At 37.6% G+C, this 21,153-nt stretch overlaps 1 protein-coding gene across 7 annotated transcripts in view; it reads left to right on the top strand.

Moving 5' to 3' along the window:
- Positions 1–21,153, top strand: part of RBMS3 (RNA binding motif single stranded interacting protein 3) — a 597,177-nt gene that overhangs the window by 262,909 nt on the left and 313,115 nt on the right. For all 7 annotated transcript variants that reach the window (XM_027897820.1, XM_027897776.1, XM_027897804.1 and 4 more), the window contains one exon: positions 13,721–13,779. In XM_027897820.1, coding sequence (XP_027753621.1) covers positions 13,721–13,779 — 59 coding nt within the window. The remainder of the gene's footprint in view (positions 1–13,720; positions 13,780–21,153) is intronic.

Here is a 21,153-nt window from a genome sequence, read left to right as displayed (position 1 = left end):
CGTGCTGCAGAAAGCCGTCTGATGGGGACGCCGAGGCGCGTTGGACATGCTGAGGGCTCACAAGATTCAGGCTGTGTGCCAGCAGTAAAGTGCTCGTCCCCTCCTAATGAGGTAGCCCTCCAGTCCTGCTATCAGGAGGTCTGCAGCTGGTCTCCTTAATGGTATTTAGTAACAGTATGTGCAGTAAAGCACGCTCTCCTGTTACACAGAAATCCACTAATGCTGGCTTCAAGAGTGGCGGGTAATTCAATCACACCCACAAAAATGATATTAACATAACATTAAAGAGCTGCATAGACTAGCAAAAGACAGGAAATTATGAAGTTCAAGCTTGAAACTTTATCCTTAACTCACTCATATTGTGTCGAGGTATTTGGAAATTTCCATGAAGTGTGTGATTTTTATGGGACCTACAGTGGGGTGTATTGTCCTGTTCGTCTGCAGAGGATTTCCTCAGCTAACATCAGCCAGCCTCAGTGAGAGTTATATAAAGAAGTTATGGTGCAATGTACAGAGCATAGCTAGACAATATGAGCTTTAAATATAAATTTCTTGGCTTGGGCAGTTTACCCACTCCAGCTTTTCTGAAGTGCTGCATCACGCATTCGCTGTGTTGACATTTTTCAGACCAAGTTGCAGTTCAGTAGCTTTCCCAGTTTCAGAACTAATTTTTAGGATTTTTTTTTTTTTCTGATCAACAGTCACTAAAAGGGTTTTCTTTTCCTTAAAGTTTGCTTGTTGATTTAAATACACTGTTTATGTGATGTAAATTCATTGGAACTAAGCTGAAAACTAAACAAAACCCACAAAAGCCAGCTCTATACCCATCTTTGGGCTTTATTAATATTTTTCCTCATTTTTGGTCCAGCTGAAACTAGTAATCTAAATTGGTAAACAAGATTAACTTCCTAAGTAATCCAGATTGGTAAACAAGATTAACTTCATAATATGAAAATACTGTGTTGGAAATGGAAAAAAAGGTGTTAACTACCTCATCTTCTTCCTTGTGACTTCTGGTCCTCCCTTGTACCTCCCTGTACCAGTAGGGACAAGGGGAAGTTCTTGCAAGAGCCCCATGGGTCAAGGAGGAGACAGGGAGTCAAGTTGCAGTCTATCCACAAGATGTTTATAGAGAAGGCTGAAGCTGTTTTGTGAGCAGAATCATTTTATTTTACCCATTGGAATCAGAGACACAGAGACTTAAGGGAAGAATTGTCTGTCACTCCAAGAGTGGGACTTCACTGCAATCAAATGTGAGATTGCAGAGCTCCCAGAAAGAGTGAAGCCAGCAGGCATACTGCTTGCAAAGCAGCTAAAATGGCAAAAAGTGCAGCACCCAGGTGTTTTCTCGCATCTTCAAGAAGGTTTTGCAGTCTGTGCTGTGAAATACATTCTACCCTTGGGTAACCTGATGCCAGCACCCAAGTAAAACCAACTTGAGCCCAAGTCACATCTGATTTAGATTTTATTCCTGTGTGGGGGAAAAGGAGAACTACCTCCTGTGGGAGAGAGAAAACTACATGATGGTCGTTACCTGAGAGAGATTAAAAAAAAAAAATGTAATCTAGTGCAGTAGAGGTAAAGAGTGACAGAAAGCAGCAAGAATTATATTACTCTTGTAATAGCTCATTTGGGGATTTTGTATGGTGTTTTCTGGGGATGATGAACTCTTGGTATGGTTAAGCTCTGAGGCTGTTATGATTTTTCCCTGTGTGCTTTCTGTGCTAAGGAGCTGGGGAGGAGTGCCACTGTGTCTGTCTATCTCTGTGGTGAACAGGATGGTCATTAATGACCATGCATAGAACAGTAGGATGGCTGTATCCTAGGGGAAATCAATTTTCTGCAGAGAGCCAGGCTTGTAAAGAGTAGAAAATTTCCACTGAAGGGGAGGAGGGGAAAGGGAGACAAAATTGGCAGAGCAGGGATTAAAAAATATAAAGGCTTCAAAAGTGAGGGAAGACTCAAAAGACTTTCTGTCCAAGGTGGTTTTTTTTCCCTTGTCAAAACTGAGCAAGTCTTGAACATAATAATCTTAGAGATTGGAGAGAAAACAGCCTTTGGGAGAAGGTCTGGGATGGGGGTCATGGGGAGACTGGGGTTTAGACAAATGGTGATTATTTTCTAAATTGTGATTGTCTTTTAGAGGGAGAACAAACATTCGTAACTGAATCACTACTGTGCATTTCACTTCCTGAAGGAGCCTCTATATTACAGATATATATTGCCTCTATATTGCTTCTGGGTTTCAGAGCCATGCAGTGGAACCTGGAACCATGTTAGAGCCAGCTGAGGTAGCTCCATGCTCTCCCATAAAGCTGGTGTGGATGGGTCCTTGTGTTCCACACCATGTGCAGGTGCAGTTTGGAATTCAGGCTACGGTCTGAATTCTTCTGCTTTTCTCCACATTTATGTCTCTTTGAATGTTTCACTGCAGTGCTGAGTGTCTCTCTAAACTTTAGGTGGCCCAGTGGCTATGAAAGTCCTCCCCCACACTGTAATGCTTCACTGTCTTAATTTCTGTGGATTTCCTGCTACTCAAAGCTTGCTGCTCCAACTCTCCTCTTCCCTATGCAGAACTGGGGAAAGCCTGCTTTCCCTGGTATGCTATCATTTTACTCTCATAACTTAACAAATCTTGAAAAAAACGATTTCGCAGGGGAGTTAAGGGAACTAAACTGTAACTGGTGTTAAATATCATTGTTCAGATAACAGCACTAAGAGGAGTAAATTTTGCTTAGACTTTTTAAAGTATGTTTGTATGTTTATGTGTCTTAAAAATGTAAGCAGCTCAATATTAAAGGCTAAACCAGAGATAAGATAACATACCCATAAACATGGGAGCTTGAACAAAGAAGCTGTTGTCCTAAGAATGTGGGAATCAAAAAGAAACTGAAGTCTGAACTTAGGAAATTGTCTTACAAAATAGAATGTTGCATGTGGAGTAACATTTAATGGCTCTCAGAAATTGCAAACAGGGCAAATCCGCAGGTCTTTCTCTTGATCTCCGTGGTCTCTGGAGCAAGCCCAAATAAAGCGAAGGGCAAAGGCATATGGGAAATGAATAGCTGGAGCAGACTTTTTTTGCTTTGGCTTCTTATTCAAGATGTTGGTCTTTTGAGAACTTCCTTTCTTGAACAGCAGAAAGGGAAAAGGTCGGAAACTCCCATGGTCTGAGTAAGTGGGAGGAAAGAGTGCAAGAGCTGTTGATGAATAAGATGTTTCAGAAATGCATAAATATATGGTCTGATACTGAAAGTGCTTGGTAGATGAAAACTGGCCATTGGGTGCATTCAGGATTGTCCAGGATATGAATTCATTTGTTCATAGTTTTAAATATCTGCAGACTATAGGTCTGTTTCTTGTAGATTGTGTCTTTGACTCCATGAAGAATGACTGTGACCTTTTTACACTGGTTTTATGCTTTCACTGCATCTGACTGGATGTTCAAAATGTGGTCAACTTGCTGCTGTAGGTGACTGTAGTAAATTTTATGTTATTAATTTTTAAACCCAGCATCATGGGCAGATTATATTTTGGCTGCTGGAATGTAATTTATCCGTATAGGATAGACTTGTTCTTTATGTGTGTGATAGCAGTTGTAAAATGAGGGGTGTCAGCACTGGGGTTTTCATTTAGCGTTAAATCCACCTCTTTTTACAAAGTGGGGAATAGATCCCAGCGTGGATTGGTCCATTGCTATTATTTTATTTACTTTTTTTTTGTTTTTCTCAGGACTGATTTCTGGGACACAAACCATTCAACTGTCAAACAGTGTTTTTACCCTAGCTGAGGATGTTCACTAATATTTAATGAAGATGTAGCCCTTGCTGTTGTCAGCCCTCAAAATCTTATTGCAAGGTTCACAATATTTGTTTCTTAAACTCAGAGTTCCTTAGGCATGTGAGAAGGTAGGGATCTTGGCTTTCGATTTCTATACAAACGTAGGTTTCTTTCCTTCATGGCTGTAAAGAGAAACACAAAAATAAAACCGACTCTACCACAAAGGCTTGAAATAAATGTGCAAAATAAAGGGACATCTCAAAATTTTATTTTTTAATATCAAAAATTAATTTTGCAACCTTTTTTTTGCATTAGAGAGCAACTGAAATTGTCACTGCTATGATCCTTGGCCAGTTTCAGGAAGACCAGTGGATTTATCCCAGTGAATCACAGTTCTCTCTCAAAGTATGCCCAATACTCAGAGTGAGATCTCAGTTTTTCCATGTGTATCCCTATATGGTTTGAGCATTGTGTCTTATTTAATTAGTTTATTTGAAGGTGCCTGAAGTCAGTAGTATACAAAAGTCTTTTCTTGAGGGCTCCCAAGCAACTGAAGCTAATTTGCTTCCAAATTCAGCATTACTGAACAGATTTTAAAATGTACTCACTGTGTTTTTCAGGGAGTCTTTTGTTCCTGGGATAAAATTTTTCAGCAGAAACATAAAATATTGGAATTCTTGTGCCTTCCCCTAGATTTGCCCATGTATATTTCAGAAAGGAAATGCACGTTTCTCTGAATTGCTCTCCATCTAGGGTTCTGCATAGCAGGATCAACCGAGTGTCCTTTTAAGGACAGAAGATGCTAAGTATATAAAGAGTGTATTTACTTAGTGAATCCCATGGCTTATCTCATCCTTTCCTGGTCCGTATTGGCTGTTTTTGGGTACAGGCTGAACCACAGCAGATACAGCAATTGCCAGTTTGCCAATGTTGACTTTCCTTCTGTAAGAGACTCATAGCCAAGGTGTCCAGTGAGAGCAGCTGGCAAAAAGCCAGAGTTTTTGGTTAACTAAAATTTTGTTTATCTTATTTTTAAAAGGGCTGACTGACTAGAGAGCTACAGGACATGCTGATTACAGCATACAACCTGCCCCTTGATGTTATCTTAAAAATGTAACTTTAACACTCAAAGACATGAGGCAGTTGCTGCATCAGTGTAAATTAGGGCAGATCCTTGGACCCAGAAGAAGGGCACCACACTTCTGGAAACCGAGTCTGATCCAAAGTGCAGTTTTTAACAAACTCTTCCTCTCCCGAGATATTCACCTGCCTGACATAGTGAGACTAATTGTGTTCAAATAAGTCCATCTGTCTTTGGACAATAAAAAATAAAGAATTATTTATATGATAGGGACTCTAAACTAAATATCTTTTTAAACCTGTAAAGGTGTTTTAGTATCAGGCAGGTGAGACTTCATTTCGTGCATTCGCTTGCAAGTTTTTAATGCGTTTTGAAAACATAAAAAAATTACCACATGATTCATAAATTATGTGTCTATATTGCGTGTGAGGCAGATTCACCTAGTTTGAATTTAGTTGTTGACAAAGCTATCGCTCAAGAGAATGTTTTGGAGAATACCTGTCAGGGAGTTGTGGTGAGTTACTGGCCAGAACAGATGGGACCTGTTAAAATTAGCTAGTGTAGTAGTTACAGGCCTTGCACTGAGGAAAGCAAAGCACTGACTGACTGGAAACGTGCACTTTTATATCCTGTGTTTGTCTGTTTACTGTGTCAGGGTGGTAGGTAGGGAGGACTTTCCACACTAAACAAGCACCTTCATTTATGAGCCTACAAATATAATTTAACCTTGAGAAACGTGGATCGTATGTACATGTGCATGAGCATTTAAAAACATAGTGAACAAATAGGTCATCAAATCTGTTTACACGCACTTTTCTGAGCCTGATTTTATGTTAAAGTTGTACAAATAAATGGATGAAAAAATCTTTGCTTTTATAAATATACTTGATGGAGTTAAAATTCAAAGAAACTCAAAAGCAGAGTTATTCTGTCCCAGTTCTGGGTAAGCAGTGTGAACTTTTGTCCACATAATTATAAAAATCCAAATCCATGCTCTTGTTATTTCTCCTTGAAAATTTCAGGCAGAAAAAAAAAAGTGCTTCTTTCTACCACTGTTGTCAAAGTTCAGCCTTTGGAAAATGAATACAACTGTGACATTCCACCCCTGGAAATAAAAGGATTAAAATAAATATATTGAAGAAAAAGAGTAATTTCTGTGATGTAGTTCTTGAAATATGTATTTTGAAATGTAAAAATCTGAAGAAACAGTTCCTCTCAAAAGTATGTTGTTTCCAAAGACATCCCAAGTACCTGGATTTTTCTAATTTGTAAATAGTGAAATAGGAGCTCTGTGAACTCAAGGAGTCTCACTCACACATTTGGTTCAAATGGCCTCTGTGTGAACCCTATAAAGTGCTTTAGCTTTAAATTATCAGTTTGAGTTCATAGTCTCTGGTGGTTAGCTGGAGTTCTTATTTTTATCTGTAATTCCTTTTCTTTTTAATTCCTCTTCTTTTTCTTGACTAATATTAGAGAGAAACCATCTGATTAAGGCACGTATATTTTACAATATGTTGCAGTCATTGAGTTCTTTTAAGAGTAAATTGTTTTAGTGAAATGTCAGAAAACCTGCACAAACTGAAAGCTCAGAGTTCCATTGAATAATGAGGCTATTGTAAAATGATTGAATACTTTAGAGATTAATATCATGGTATGCTGGCGTGCTGGTACAGTATACCAACTGTAGTTTAACAATGAATCTTCCATAAGTAAGCAAGACTGTGAATGAGAAATCAGATACAAGAAAGCACAGCATGCTAGGACATACAAAGTAAATAAATTCTGCGCACAGGAATGATATGTTGGGGGGGTTATTTCCGCAGTATCTAAAATAATTGAATTGTTGGACAGAGAAAATTCTTCAAGTTTGAAGATGTGCCTAATTTTTTTCTTCCAGTGCTGATAAGCAATGCCTTTATAATAGAGAAGATAAGGTTTGGAATTTTTTAAGTCCACTCCCCTTTGAAAATTAGGATATGCCTGGCGTTGCCATTTGTGACAGGCTACAGTAAATCACATCTCATTCTGTGAAGTGTTTCAGATCCCTAAACTGGCTTCCCAATAATGCATCCTATCATTATACAGAAAATTTAGCATCACTGCTAAGTGTCTGCAAACAAAAGTTGCATTTTATTTTTTAAGACATCTGAATTCTTGAAAACATGGAATAATTAGTAATTGAAGACTTAATGATGGCCCAGAAGAAGGACTGAAGTGTACTGCATGAAATCATAGTTATTAATTTGAACATGAATTTTGTTTTCCATACTTAATTTAGCAACTGTAGAATATTTTGCTAATTAATTATTAACACTGGTTATTTGTCATGGCAGAACTGTGAGGGAAAAACATAGCTTTCTATCAACGCAAAAATATAAATGTCCTAATTTTAATTTAAATATGATATACAATAATGTAATCAATTTTTAAATAGCCTTAAATAGCTTCAATATTCAAACACACAGATTTAATATGAATATGATACATAGCACTAATTAAGAATAAACAGCATTTAGAATAAAAGCTGCAGCTAATAGCAAAGTGTCTTACTTGCAACAAACAGGAAAAACAGTGTAAAATGTCAGGCTTTTATGGGGAATGCCACACTACTAAGTGGCTTTTTATTCTGTCTTGGGTATCAAGGGTGTGACAAATCTGTAGCCTTATTATAAACACTGTGAATAGGATTTGAGGTTGTACCTACTGAAAGCAGTGGAAAAGACTGCCTTTGATTTCTGCAAGTGTTGGATTAAACCACTTAACTTCATTACATGCTGAAAAAAATTTCTTTTTCTGATTTTTGGCAAGGAAAGGAACAAAGCTATAGGAAAAGTTACCTTTGAACTACTAAAGTGATATACTTCTTAGAGATCTGAAAGTACAATAACTGTAGTGTCTGTTTAAATTTCTTTCACTTTAACTTCTGTTTTACCTGGTTTAATTTCCCAAGTACTTAAAAAAATTACAATAAGTCTTCAAGCCTGTACACTTTCATATGGAACTATTTTTCTGGAGGTGAAGGTTCATGTAATGTATAAGTATATAAATCCCGATTAGTTTAAATAGGAAGTATGACTCTCTCTCTTGATAAGTATCTACGTTGTCATGTAAATACATTTTTAACTTGAATGTGAGACACATCTGTTGTTTTAGTGAGGGTGAAGGCAAGATGCATTCCTGGGCTTTAATAGCAGTAGATTTTGCAGAGCTTGGAAAGGACAGTGGAGGGATTTTTTGGGTATAAGTGTTTGTTTCTTATACACCTATTTATTTACAGTATTCTCTTTCTGCGGTTGTTGAAATTTTACAAGATACAAACTTCACTAAAACTACGAAATTTTACCTATTCTTCAATAAAAGAGTAGCAAAGGACCTAACACAGCTTTCCAGGGCTGTATTAGAGCCCTGTGATTTGAGATAAATGGTTCTTGCATCTTCTGAAAAGCAGGATTTCTGAATATGATCTGGAAATGCAGTGTAAAGTAAGTGGCACAATTTGTAATCTGAAATAAGAGGAAAGAACCTGAAAAGCTAACATGGAGCTGTTATTCAATAGAATGGTAAGATCTTGGGATTTATTTGTCTAAAGCAATAACAGTGTTCATAGAAATGTGTATGTAGTTATGTTGAAGAGCACAGGGCCTAAGATGGAGCCCTGTGGAACCCCACTAGTGACAGGTCTCCAGTCTGATGTTGCTGCATTCCCTGTTACCCTCCGTGCTCAACCTGTGAGCATCCACTGCATGATGTGTTTATCCAGCTGTGTGCTGGAGGCTTTGTCAAGAGGGATGTTGTAAGAGGCAGTATCAAAAGTGTTCTATTTAGTGAAGGAATGATTTTTGTAAACATCACAGCCAGACTGAAATAAGTAGAGAAGACAGAGCAACCAAATGTTAAACTCTTACAGAAGTACAGTCTTGTCAGTCCGGTACACCATAGGTTTGCTGCTAGTAGCTCCCTTTTTTTGTTCCCCAAACCATGCACATAGTCCATGAAAATAAGAGGTGCTCTGAGTGACATGTATTTTGTTGTTGTATTTTTATATGAATAGTTTTGTCTTATTTTTTTTTTTAAGTAAAAATAATATACAGATAAAGGAGAATAAACTAACTCAGTCTTTGTTAAGGGATAGAACAGTAATGCCTTGTATTTTTGGGAAAAAATGCAAACACTTAACATGTCATGCAGTAAATGAAATGCCCAGAAATTATCATGCAAATGAAAAAAATTTTTTGGAGTCATTTCCCTTTTGAGTGTATTTGGATGTTAGAAGTTCACGTGGCAGTGTATTATAGGAAAAATGGCTCTCCAAGAAATTCAGCAGGAGTTCCTTCTGTACTTTAGGTCTTCATAATGCGGGCTTTTTTATTTTCTCCCCAAATCCATGATTTGCCTAATAGAGTCTGCTTTAAACAAAATAAACCCAGTTATGCTATTTAGATATTAATTCACAAGAATGAAAGAGCCTCGGAGTTGCTTATCTAAATCCAATTACTGCTGGTCAAATTCATCCCAGTACAAAAGTTCTCAAGATAAAAGCATATAATACCTAAATGCCCAGAAATGCAGACTGTTTTCAGTTGAGTGGATTGTGCTCTGAGCAATGCTTGAGGCCTTGAGTGAACCTGAATGCTGGGGATATAATTATTAAGCTCTTGAACTTGGAAATTACATGGTAACTCCACTGGTTTAACTAAGGAAGGAAGAACTCTGTACATCGGTTATTTGAGTTTCAGTCCCAAGTTTCATGTTCATTTGAAGCATACAAGCAGTAACTGGAATTGGGAAAAATCCAGTGCAATATTTTGTACACGCCTGTGCAACTGTTACCTTGTAGGTGAGGATGGCAGCATGTATGCAGCACCAAGTCGGGCAAGTGGCAAGAGACTTATCCTGTCCTGTCTGACAGACATCTTATGTTTCAGAACTTACTGTGGGCAGCCTGAAGGATGACTTGAAGGCCAGAATTTGATGTACCTATCCTAGAGACTTTTATTTTCCGTAACGACATCGAAAAGCTGAAAAGTTTGAGTGGCCCCAACTAGCCTGGCCTCCCAGGAAATCCCTTCTTTGACAGAGCATTTCTGGGGCACAACTGTCCCTTAGCCGGCTTCCCACCTTGGCATGTAGCCTGCCAGCAGTGTAGTGGGTGGCACCTGGTTTCTCTGCCTTGAGCAGCTAGTCTCCAGCTCAGTCTCACTTGCCTCCTAACCCTGTTTTCCCACTTGCCTTCGCTGTACCCCAGTTTCCCATAGGCAGAAGGACAAATGGCTCAAATCCTTTGTTTGCTGTGAGACAGCAAATTCCCATCTCTTTGGGGTTGACTTTGGCATTGGGTAAGTGAAACCACATTTTTTGAGTGGTATCAGTCACAGCGGAAGCATTTCCTTCAGGAACTATCTCTATTTTACAGGAGTTTTCAAATAACTTTCTGGAAATGATGGGGTTTGAGCTTTGTCTGCAGTATAAGTGCTCATCGACCGCCTGCCTGAAAGCTCTTGAAAAGATCTATTGATACTGCAACTTTGATGTATGTTAAGGGCTCATTCTGCATTGCTTGCATCTTTCCTGAGTCTGCTGAGTAGTCTGAAAATGTGGGGTGCCATGAGATGGGGCTCTCGAGAGTGATTTTTGACATGACTCTGTAGTTTGGACTGAACAGGGAGATTGTTTTCTCTGTGCACAGCACTGTAGGCTTTTCCCTTAGTTCTGCCTTCTGTGTGACATGGTGTGAGTTACTGCTGTTTCTAAGGGAAGAGTTTTTAAGTGACCTTTGTATTTTTAATAGTGGATATCAGATGACTTGAAGAGTTTCACCCCAAACTCATAAATACATGACAAAATAAAAATGTTTATGTTTGTAAGAAGGTATTTCCACCCCCAATTTAATCTTGGAATGTAAGAATGTAGGGGCTGGGTCAGATAGGAGTTTGTTTCAGCAGCTGTGGAGGTACCCTGATGTTAAAAGAGGGACAACATGTGATGATGTTACTGTGGTATCCTCTCACAGTTTCTGGAGTATGTGACTTCCAGGGCCACAAATGTGTCTTCACTTTTAATTTTGTGACAGATTTTCCATTCTAGAAGCGATACGATAGCTTTTTATTGTGGTGTGCTCTGTGGGGCATCAGTGTGGGCTATGACAATGAGTTCCACAAGTACCTCTTCATTCTGAAACTTTCATTTTTTAAATCTTATAATTTTCTGGGCAGTCCTTATGTTTCGTGAGAAAAAATGAAGACAACTACTCACTGTATCACTGCATGGGTCCTTCTTTCATGAAGTGAATTCCTAGTCTGTGCAGTTGCTCCTAACATGGAAGGTCTTTCAAAATCTGACCACCTGGTTTTACCTGAAAATTATTACATAGAAAAGTATTAAAAGCATAATTGGATATAAACGATTGAGTGGATTTCCAAAAGCACTTAATTTTATTTGTGCTTACTATGCATTTAGATAAGACTTCAGGAAGGGTGTCTGAAAACCTTTTGCACAGCAGTTTCACTTCAGGTGCCCAATAGGCACATTCTTGAGGTAACCATCTCACAGACTCATTGTGTCTGTTTCCTTGGATAGTGTGATGCAGTAGGTTATCCCTAATGATACAGTCATTGTGTTGAAGGGTTGGTAATATGGTATTGAAAGGAACTCAATTCTACAGTTATCCTTTTATGAACAGAATTTTTGATTCAGAATCTTTGAAAGAGTACCTCCAAAAAAACCCCACAACAAACCATAAACGATATTAAGCAGTGCTCACACATTTTCACAGCAAACAGACCATACTTGGTATTTTTTTTTACATTAGTGATATCAGTAGTTTGTAGAACGTGGGTATGCAGGCTGTTGAATTTTATAGTAGTTTCCATTTAAATGTAAGAAAACAAGTGGTAGCTCTTGTGATGTACTTTATCATTATTCCTGTGAGCATTCCCACTGAAGAACATATTTTTTGTACTTCTGAGTGTATCAAATCACAATTAAAACTCACACAAATGGAAAGCCAAACAACTTTGGAGAGGAGACAAAGCTTAATACCACTCTTGACACATGGGAGAAATATGACTACATTTGTAGGAACAAAATACCTTCCCAATTTCATGCAGCACACAAACGAACATTCTTCATCAGAATTGATGTTCTGATTACTGTAGAATAATTACTTGAAATATTTCGTAAAACAGTGTCCAAATTAATTCCAATTACTTTCTTGTGGTATCACTCAAGGTTTGCAGCAGTACATTAAATCACCAACATATGGCTAATTGCCTATAACAGTGTTTGTTATTGCGGTGCCTCTTACCGCTCTGATGTCTGTTTCTGCAAATGTGAAGGTGTGCACATAACTTTGCATGTGGGAGGAAATGTCTCCTGAACCAAACAGAATTTTGTGAGCAAAATCTCCAGTGTAACTGTTTGCAGGATCACAGTATGTAGAAAATAACTCTGGGAAATCTGTAATAAAAGCAGTGGAACCACAATGCCTGTCTCTGCTGGCAAGAAATGTTAACTTTTAGCTCTCACGTGACTTGGATGAAACAACAAATCAATTCATTAGGAGTGGCTGGACTGAAATGCAGGCTGGGTGTTAGTTTTTGTTGGCGAAAGTTTAGGTAGGAGTTGTGTTTTATTTGAGGTTGATGTGGGTTAGCCACTGATTTTTGTTGGATTCTTTTTCCATATATCTGTCAGAGGCCCATTACTGTACAAGATAGGCGTGTTTTTGCATGTTTTTCGTATATTTGATATTGAATCTAAATAAATCAAATAAATGAAGATGCACCACACGGTCCAAATTTCCTGCTGGGTAAGTTGGCCCACTGAACAGCCATAAATCACACTGCAAGAGAATTTATCTTTGCCTTCTTAAGACATGCTTTAAGATCTTAGAGGCCAAAGTCAACTTTAGGTATTACCATGAAGAATTATAAAATTAAGTGGAACATAAGTGAGTATAAAGGCACCTATTCTGGAAAACACCTGAGGTTAGAAAAGCATGTGATCTCATGGTTAACATTAAATCTGTTATGTGGTTGGTTCTAGTGGAGCCAGCTATGGCAAAGTAAACTCACAACTACCTGCCCATGTACACATCATAGTGCAGTGTACAGTGAATTACTCGTGCTTTCAGAGCACAAAATCCTGCCGGTCTACAGAGCCAGCAAAAAGAAAGGGGGTGGAGGGGGCTGAAGGGAAGGAAGGCTTGTATGACTTTTTTTGGTTCCTAAAAGATGGCTGAGTTGAGGCTCAATTTGGTTTGCAGAACTTGTTAATGCCTTTTGGTCAGTTTTCCCTCCTCCTCCTGACTGGTTTCAGGCAGAAACAAAATAAAGCAAAGCATGTTTTTCCTCCTAAGAATGAAAGTCAAATGGAAACAAACGTTTTTGTGGGTTCTTGGGGAAAGACAAAACAGTGAAATGGAAAGTCTTATTTTGCATCAGTCACTAAAACAGAGTAAAGAGAGATAGAGAGACAGTTTCCTTTATCTTAAGCTGAGTGGTTACATGTCACTCACAGTATGGAAACTTCAGCTAAGAACTTTCTATCACGCACAAAATTGACTCAAATCTTTGCTGGTATGAAAGAGTGTTCTTAGGTGGGCTGTTCCCATTCTTTCCCATTGGTGCTGGTCCCTCTTCATGAGATATTTAAGTGTTTTCTGGTCCAGTACTGAAACTCAAGGGTGTGTTTTACCCTGTGAGTTATAGTTTGGCTCTGTGTCTTTTTTCCTTTTTTTTTTTTTTTTTTCCCCAGAGCACTAGATATCTTCCTAGTATATGTGTTATATATGTGTAAAAATCACTGATTACTTTATTAAAAAATAATAACATGTACTTCTGTTTTTTGTTTTCTCCATAGGTATGGAAAAATTGTATCCACAAAGGCAATTCTTGACAAAAACACAAATCAGTGCAAAGGTACGTGCAAGGTGTCCACCCTGCAAGTTCATTATCGGTTTGAATGATTGACTGGTGGCTTGACTGCCAAAGCTTTGGGCTCCAACTGTGCAATCAACATAATGCACAGTATATTACAAACATATTTAATAATGCCAAAGCTTTGAGTTGTGCTTCCAGTAACATTGCTCATTAATTTTTTTCATTAACAAACAAAATGAAAATCACAAATCAGAACAAGTATTAAATTGCTTCGGCAGAAGAGTAAATTACCTTCTAACCACATAGTGCTGTCTGATTTGAATGATATCATCAGTGATGCAAATTGATTTCCTATATAAAGCTGAGAAACCTTTGGGAAAAGTTTCCTAGGAAAAACTTGGACTAATTTTTACATTTTTGTGAAGTCTTGGGCTATGCTAATGGAAGAAGAAAATATTCTTTATGACACAAATAGATCTACAAGTTCCAATACCAAGATATAAAAATAATTCCTCTTTCAGTTTTATGTTCTTAATTTTTCTGCAAATGTACGAAAACATTTTTTTGGTGAAATATAATGTTTAATGTGTGTCCATATAGCTATATTTGCTGAGATAAATATAGACTAATGTGTCTAGTAGTATCTCAGGGCTAGAATTGTTACTCATTTATGAGTCTGCAGTGTCACTGAATCTATGGGGGAGAAGCTGTGCTTTAAGGTGACTCTGTCACTTTACACTAGTGGAATACAGAAACCTTCTGGAGTAATAAGATCTACTAGAGTGGGTTCTTCTGATAAGAAGCACATTCTGGATAGCATTTCTATAGGAGTTCGTAAAAAGAAAAGGCATTGCAGTTCAGGAATATCTCATGAGTGCCTAGATAAGGTGTGAAGAGAAGCAGCAGAGAAGACATTTGGGGAAATTATGAGATAGGGCAAAATCCTACCATCTGTACCAAAGATGTTTTAGACGTTTGTAGAAGTGTAGGACTTTATCTCTTGCCTGTCAGAAATGGTATTTGTTAGCTACTGAGGAGAAAAGTAAGTTGGAAGACTGCAATTCTAGCCTTAGAAAACTCTACCAACCCAGTCAGTCATGGGCTATCATCGTAAGTTGTGCTGCTATGCATTTGCTTTTGACTGAATGTGTGTTTCATTTCCTTGGGGCACAGTTCTGCCACAATTCTGATAACATCAGTCTGTATTGCTTTGAATATCACAGCAGGAACAAGACCTGATTGTGTTTGGGTTTTGATGAATTTCTTGCTTTTTTTTTGGGTTGCATTATAAAGGAATACCCTTGTGAGCAAAACTTCCTTTGTTCCCATTGCCAGTGGTAAACAAGGAAAGGAATGGATCTGTTTGTTAAACACAAAATGTGAAGTGAAAAATATTGTAAAGAATATGAATGGTAGAATTTTAAGAAAGAAAAACGTCTGGATTTGGTGTTCTTCGTATTGTAGTTAGCTTTGAGATTATTGTAGTAGGAACCATATAAGAGTGAGTTAGAATTTTGTAAAAATTTGCTTTCATGCTGTTGTAGCTCACTGTAGGGCAGAGATATCTATTTGTATTTTCAAAAATGGATCTTTATGACATAAGTGGTGCCATTAAAAGATCATAAACATAATTGGATTTATTAACAGTATGCTTCGTGGCATAAAAAGAATAGATGTTTTACTGCTTTAAGAGCTGTGTACATTTCCTTTCTCTTTAGTGAGGGTAAAAAAAAAAAAAAAAAGTCGTGCTTTCCAGGAATCCGAAGTGAAAAGGACCTGAAGAGGTCAGGACCTGCCTTGGGGCAAAATCAGCTCTAACCCACTGCTAACGGGTATTTCTGTAACCTTCGCTCAAAGGCCTCCAATGGTGGAGATTCCTTGAGCTCCTCAGGCAATCTGTGATAACTTCCCTCTTCTCACTATAATGAAGCATTTCCTAATGTCTAACCCAGATCTCTCTTGATGCAATTTAAGTCTATTGCTTCTTTTCTTATCCCCAGTGGACATGCAGAGTAGTTTATTCCTTTATTTTTTGCAGCAAACATATATATTTGAAAACTGCTCTCCATCTGCCTTATCTTTTCTTTAGACTAAACACTAGTCCTTTAACTTTTTCCTTAAAGGCAATTTATTTAGATTTCTGATTATACTGCACTTTGCTGGTCTCTCTCTAATTAGCTCACTCCTTGCTTGAAGACCCTGGAGTTAGGCATAGGATTTTAGATGCCCTAAATCTTGTAATTTTAAGTAGTATGGAGAAGTTATTTCATTTGTCTTCTCTATGATCATGACTGTCTTCTTTGTTGATGTATACATATAAATAACTATGTATATTTTAAATGTAGATACATTTGTGAGGCACAGGGTATTGCATGAGAACAATGGTGCTGATTTATGCTAAGAGATTCTCTGCAACCCCCAGTTCTGTTATTCTTTTCTCCAGCACTGCTACCAGCCAGGCATTCCTTATTGTGTGCTCTGCTCTGTGTTGCTGATTATTCCTTCCTGAAGCTAGAACTTTTCATTTGTCTGTATTGAGTTTTATCCTATTTTTTTCTGGGCTGCTCCTTAATTTACTAAGATTTGAGAATAATCTTAAGCCTCCAGAGTGCTTGCAGCACTTACCCTTTAGTATCCTCTTCACAGTTAATAAATGGTCTCTCTAATCCACTGGACAAGATAATGTGGAAAAGACTGAGAAATACCAGAAGACTTTTGAGGAAACCCTCTCAGTATATCAGGCAGTGCAACACTGAGCCATTGAGAACTTTTTTACATTGGATCTGCTAAGTTGTTTGACACCTACATCACAGTATTTTTCAATTAGATCTTTTTTTTTCCCATCTGCTCAAGTTATGAGAGAGAAATAGGATTTAACTAAAATATATAGTACTGAGCTATCTATAAAACTGGTTATATACTTTTAGAGAAAATTATGATACGACATTATTTACTCTTGCTCAATCTATGCTGCGTGGTACTAATCACCTGTTACCTTTGAGGGTCTTGTGAATGAATTTATATGACTAATTGCTCTAGAAATTTTCCAGAAGTTGAAAGTATCTCTAATACACCAGAGTCTACATCCATTCATTAAGAAAAATCCCACCAAAAAAAATCCGACAACCAAACAACAACCAGGAAAATACCCATTCAATTTGTTTGCTCCTTTCCAGTTTTCTGGGTCTCACTTTCTGCCAGGTATAAGACTATCTTCTTAAATGAACACATCATCCTGTGATGTGTATCTGGTGATGTAGGGTGGTTTTAATTCAAGGGGATGATAGAAGTTATCACATGATTAGTGACTTCTGAATTTACTTTGGTGTCATTTGTGTGTTGAGCAGGGTGTAAAATAAAGCTGAAAGTAGAGAATATATAATTTAGGAAAGATTATTTCAAAACCCTCATGTAACAGCAGATCTGTTAAAATAAGTTACTGCTCAGCAAGAAGTATTAGGTTACCTCTTGGAAAAATGAGGAAACCACTCTGCACTGGACTTTAAGTAATTCTCCAGTATTCCTCAGATTTTTAAAAAGATACCCATCACATTCCTGTCATGCTAAGGAGCAGCATTATCTGAGGATTTTTCCCTGGTATGAATTAGGCAGTCAGATCTAAAGTAATCATATATGCTGCCAGGGAGTTCACTAGGGAAACCTTTTGACGTAACCTCTCATTTTCAGATTGCTCTTTGTTGGTGGCATAACTGCTAAGTGAGACAGAGGAGAAGTAACAATCACCCTGTAATAGAACAATATATAAAACAAAATAAGCACATTCATGACAACAAGGCCAGAAATCTATGAACAAAGCAGAGAACAAATACATATGGAGAATAATGAAAAACAGACACATGATTCATTCAGATGTTCAAACACAAAACCCCCTAATGAACAAGTTGGAGAGTTTTGGCTGCTTTTGCTTCTTCCCTTTCCCTCCCCTCTCTCCCTCTTCCCTTGCACATTTCCCTTCTGGGCCTACTGTATTTGCTAATTTAAAAAGTAGGGGAAATGAAATAAAAGAAACCATTCAAGAGAAGCATTAATCTGAAACGTGTAGACTCTTCTCTTTCCAGCCCTCACCCCCCACCCTCTCCAGACTGGCTTGCTTGTGATAGACCTACGTGCTTAGAGCTGAGGGAATGAGTAATGGTTGTTTCACAGTACAGTTTCCATACCTCATAGCAATGGAATACAGAACAGTTAATCTGCCGAATACACAGGCCCATTTCTTAGAGTATGAATTACTGTCATCTGCGTCTGCCCTTGCAGACACTGTAATTGCATGCATGCAGATTTGCTTCCTGGTTTAATCAGGAGCTTGTATGATTTTGAGTATTTTGCTAGGACTTTAGAAGATGAGCACAGGGAAAGGCAAAAAATCTGAAATCCCACCTGTGGGAATTTTTTTTTTTTAATAAATAAAACCTATGAATCACAGTAATGTATAGGAGGCCAACACTTCAATTGCATATTCTTCATTTTATGTGTATTTTTTTAAACCATGGGTGACTTGATTTGTTGAATAGCGGTGTTTGTCTTAGGAGAGAAATGTGCCTACCGTGATGAGGGGAACTATAGAGACTCTGTTTATAATTTTAATATTTCATTATGACATTTTTCTTGTTGAGAAATGCTAGCAATGATCTATTAATTTTTAAAATACGAAAACTGGGTATGCAGATATACAGTCATTAGGAATGGGGTGGTTTTATGATAAAAAAAATGCCATGAGGTCATCTACATTAAACCACCATTTAATCACATACAATTTTATTTCTCCAGTTGCCTTGCTGTTTTTAGACCAGAACTTAAAATTTACCATGACCTATTTTATAAATTGAAAGTTTATTTGTGTAACAAAAATGGAATAACTGGAGGCTTACTCTTAAGTGTTGGAGATAATTGGAATGGCGTGATAAAGTGGTGTTTCATATCTCCCAAAAGGAGTCTGTCCTGCCTTGTGTCAGTGTTGCTTCTCATCTGCTTAAGTTCACCAGCATCCCTAAATACTCCAATGCATTGGAGTTTAAAATGCTGAGGGCTTCTCCTGTGGTGTTCTGATAAACAAAGCTTATAAGCATATAGTAGATATACCTTGGTAGGTACGTTAGACAAAATACTTTCATAACTTCAAATCTTAGCAAGTAATTTTTCACACATATTCTATGAAGACTCAAGGTTATTTCGTGATCATATGAAACTACACATTTTTACTTTGTATTTATTAATTCATGTTCTTATACTTAAGATGGCACAATTTGGTTGTGATTAGCAGCATGAAGCAACTCTATGTAAAATAATAAGCTAGTGGGAAAGAGCTAAGCTACATAAAAAGCTATTTAGTTAATAGATTTTATTTGTTGGGAATAAGCTCAAATTACAATTACTGTGCTGTGTAATTTATGATTCTCAGAATTGCTCTTTTGAAAGGGAGAAAAAATCCAGACAAGTAGGTCTGTGCCTGATCACAGTCTGTAAACTGTTCACACTGGGAGGGCATGCACAGTGTGCTTCAAGGGGAAATGGATCTTGTAGAAAGTAAATAATTTGTAAAACAGACTTACTTAATCTTGAAACTCTAGACTTGTGTAGCAAATAAATAAGTCCTATTTTTGATACTGGGATAGACAATAGATGTGCTGATTTTTTGTGCTTTAGCTTTGTATGTTTGCTTTTTTTTTTCTTCATTTTTGATCCACTCCAAAGTTTTATGTAATCAGTGGCATAATAGTTCTCAAGTTATTAAAAGTGGAGCAGTATGGAATATTTTAATTCGTCAGGTTTTCTGACAATGAGGTGTTTGTGAAGGCTGGACAGATGCTGAGTGTGAGCAGGCATTCAGCAAGTTTTATCTATGACTCTGCTGATCCATCTCACTACTGACCTGTAGCAGTCACAGCAGTCACACTTCGGTCTCTTGAACAGAGTGCACAAACTGTGCTGAATTGTACCACTTTTAGTTAGCAAGCCAGCTGATAAAACCTTATTTCACTGATTCCCCATTTTAAAACAGTTAAAAGGAAAAAAGATGAACTTGCAATGGTATGATTTTGATAAAAAGCAATACATTAAACAACATGGGGCTCATTGTTTAAAATTTGTAATTATTTGGGGGATTTTTAGTCAATTTTCTGGGTTTTTATTAAACTTAAAGGTTTTTTTGCTTTCACTTCTGCAGTTGTTATAAGTAAAGGATGAGATAATTTTTTTTCTGTTAAAATTAAAAAGTGGCATTACTGTGTAACCACTTGAGACCAAAAGTGAAGTCTTTATAAAAAGTACTTAAAGGAGACATCTAAACACCCTGATGGCAAGCATACGTCAAAATAAAGTGAAAGGAACTGCCAGTGAGAAGCCATGAGGTTGTTAATTCACAAATGAATAGTAACTTCACACTCTAGCTTATCAAATAAAAGCTTGTTTGATCTCTGGGCTTGTGAGCTCTGATGCTCTGTAAATATAACCATTTTAAGAAGTCATCAAAAACTATATGGGGGAGAGAAGTGCATTCAAAAATAAGTATGTAGCTGCCCTCCTGAATTTACAGATGATGTATTTATGAATGTTTAGGTGTCATAACAAATCAGTGGCACTCAGGGGGAGTGCTGAGTAATCGGTTTTCCTGGCACCCGTTGGATTGGCCAGCAGGCATTATATGTGTTGGAAAACGTGCAAACATTTTGAAAAATCTCACTTTAACTTGGAGGTAGAGGTTCTCCTGTTTGCGTGTATTTGAATGCTTTCCACATTTGCTGAAGTGAAACAGGAAAGGGTTCGATGAGTTGGGCTGAGGAAGTCATCATAGCTGGAGCATGCCAGCACTGGCCATTGCCTCGCCGTGGTGAGGACTCGTGTCTGCCTCCATGTCTGCAAAATGTTGCTGCACCTCAGCAAACATTTTTGACTGCATCTAAACAGTGCTCTGTCTCGAGCAAGTCCTCTAAAAATTGCTTATTGAGTTTAAAGCCAGGTCCTCTACAGAGGAAACTCCTTCCTAATTAGTTCCCCAGACACTTTCTTAAACGGCTTCTTTGCAATTAAGGAAAAAATTTCCTGGGTCATTATCTTTTCATAAATGAACTCATGGCCTAGCAAATATTTTCTGTAAGGAGACCCAAGATGCTCAAGTATTCCGTGACATATCTAATCTGTGATTATTCTTAATTTACTGCTTCCAAAATCTTCAGGCCCATGTCGTTGACAAATAATTGGTTTAACTTTGTTTCTTTCCAGAGAAATAAAAAAGTAAAATTTCCATTTATACACAGTGATTAATGTTTTGATTCAGTGGTCTGTATAAAACTTTGCTAGTAGCTTGGCATGTGCTTGAAGTGCATTTTGGGACTGGGTAATGTTAGTAGGCTCTTAGTGGTCTCAGAAGACTTCAAAATATCTATTTCATAGCAC

This window comes from Empidonax traillii, unplaced genomic scaffold, assembly GCF_003031625.1.
Source record: "Empidonax traillii isolate 1590-97213 ecotype Southwest subspecies unplaced genomic scaffold, ASM303162v1 scaffold19:size3308961, whole genome shotgun sequence".
Classification (NCBI taxonomy): Eukaryota; Metazoa; Chordata; class Aves; order Passeriformes; family Tyrannidae; genus Empidonax; species Empidonax traillii.
Note: the sequence above shows the minus strand (reverse complement) of the source record. Positions and strands in the feature narration are given on the sequence as shown.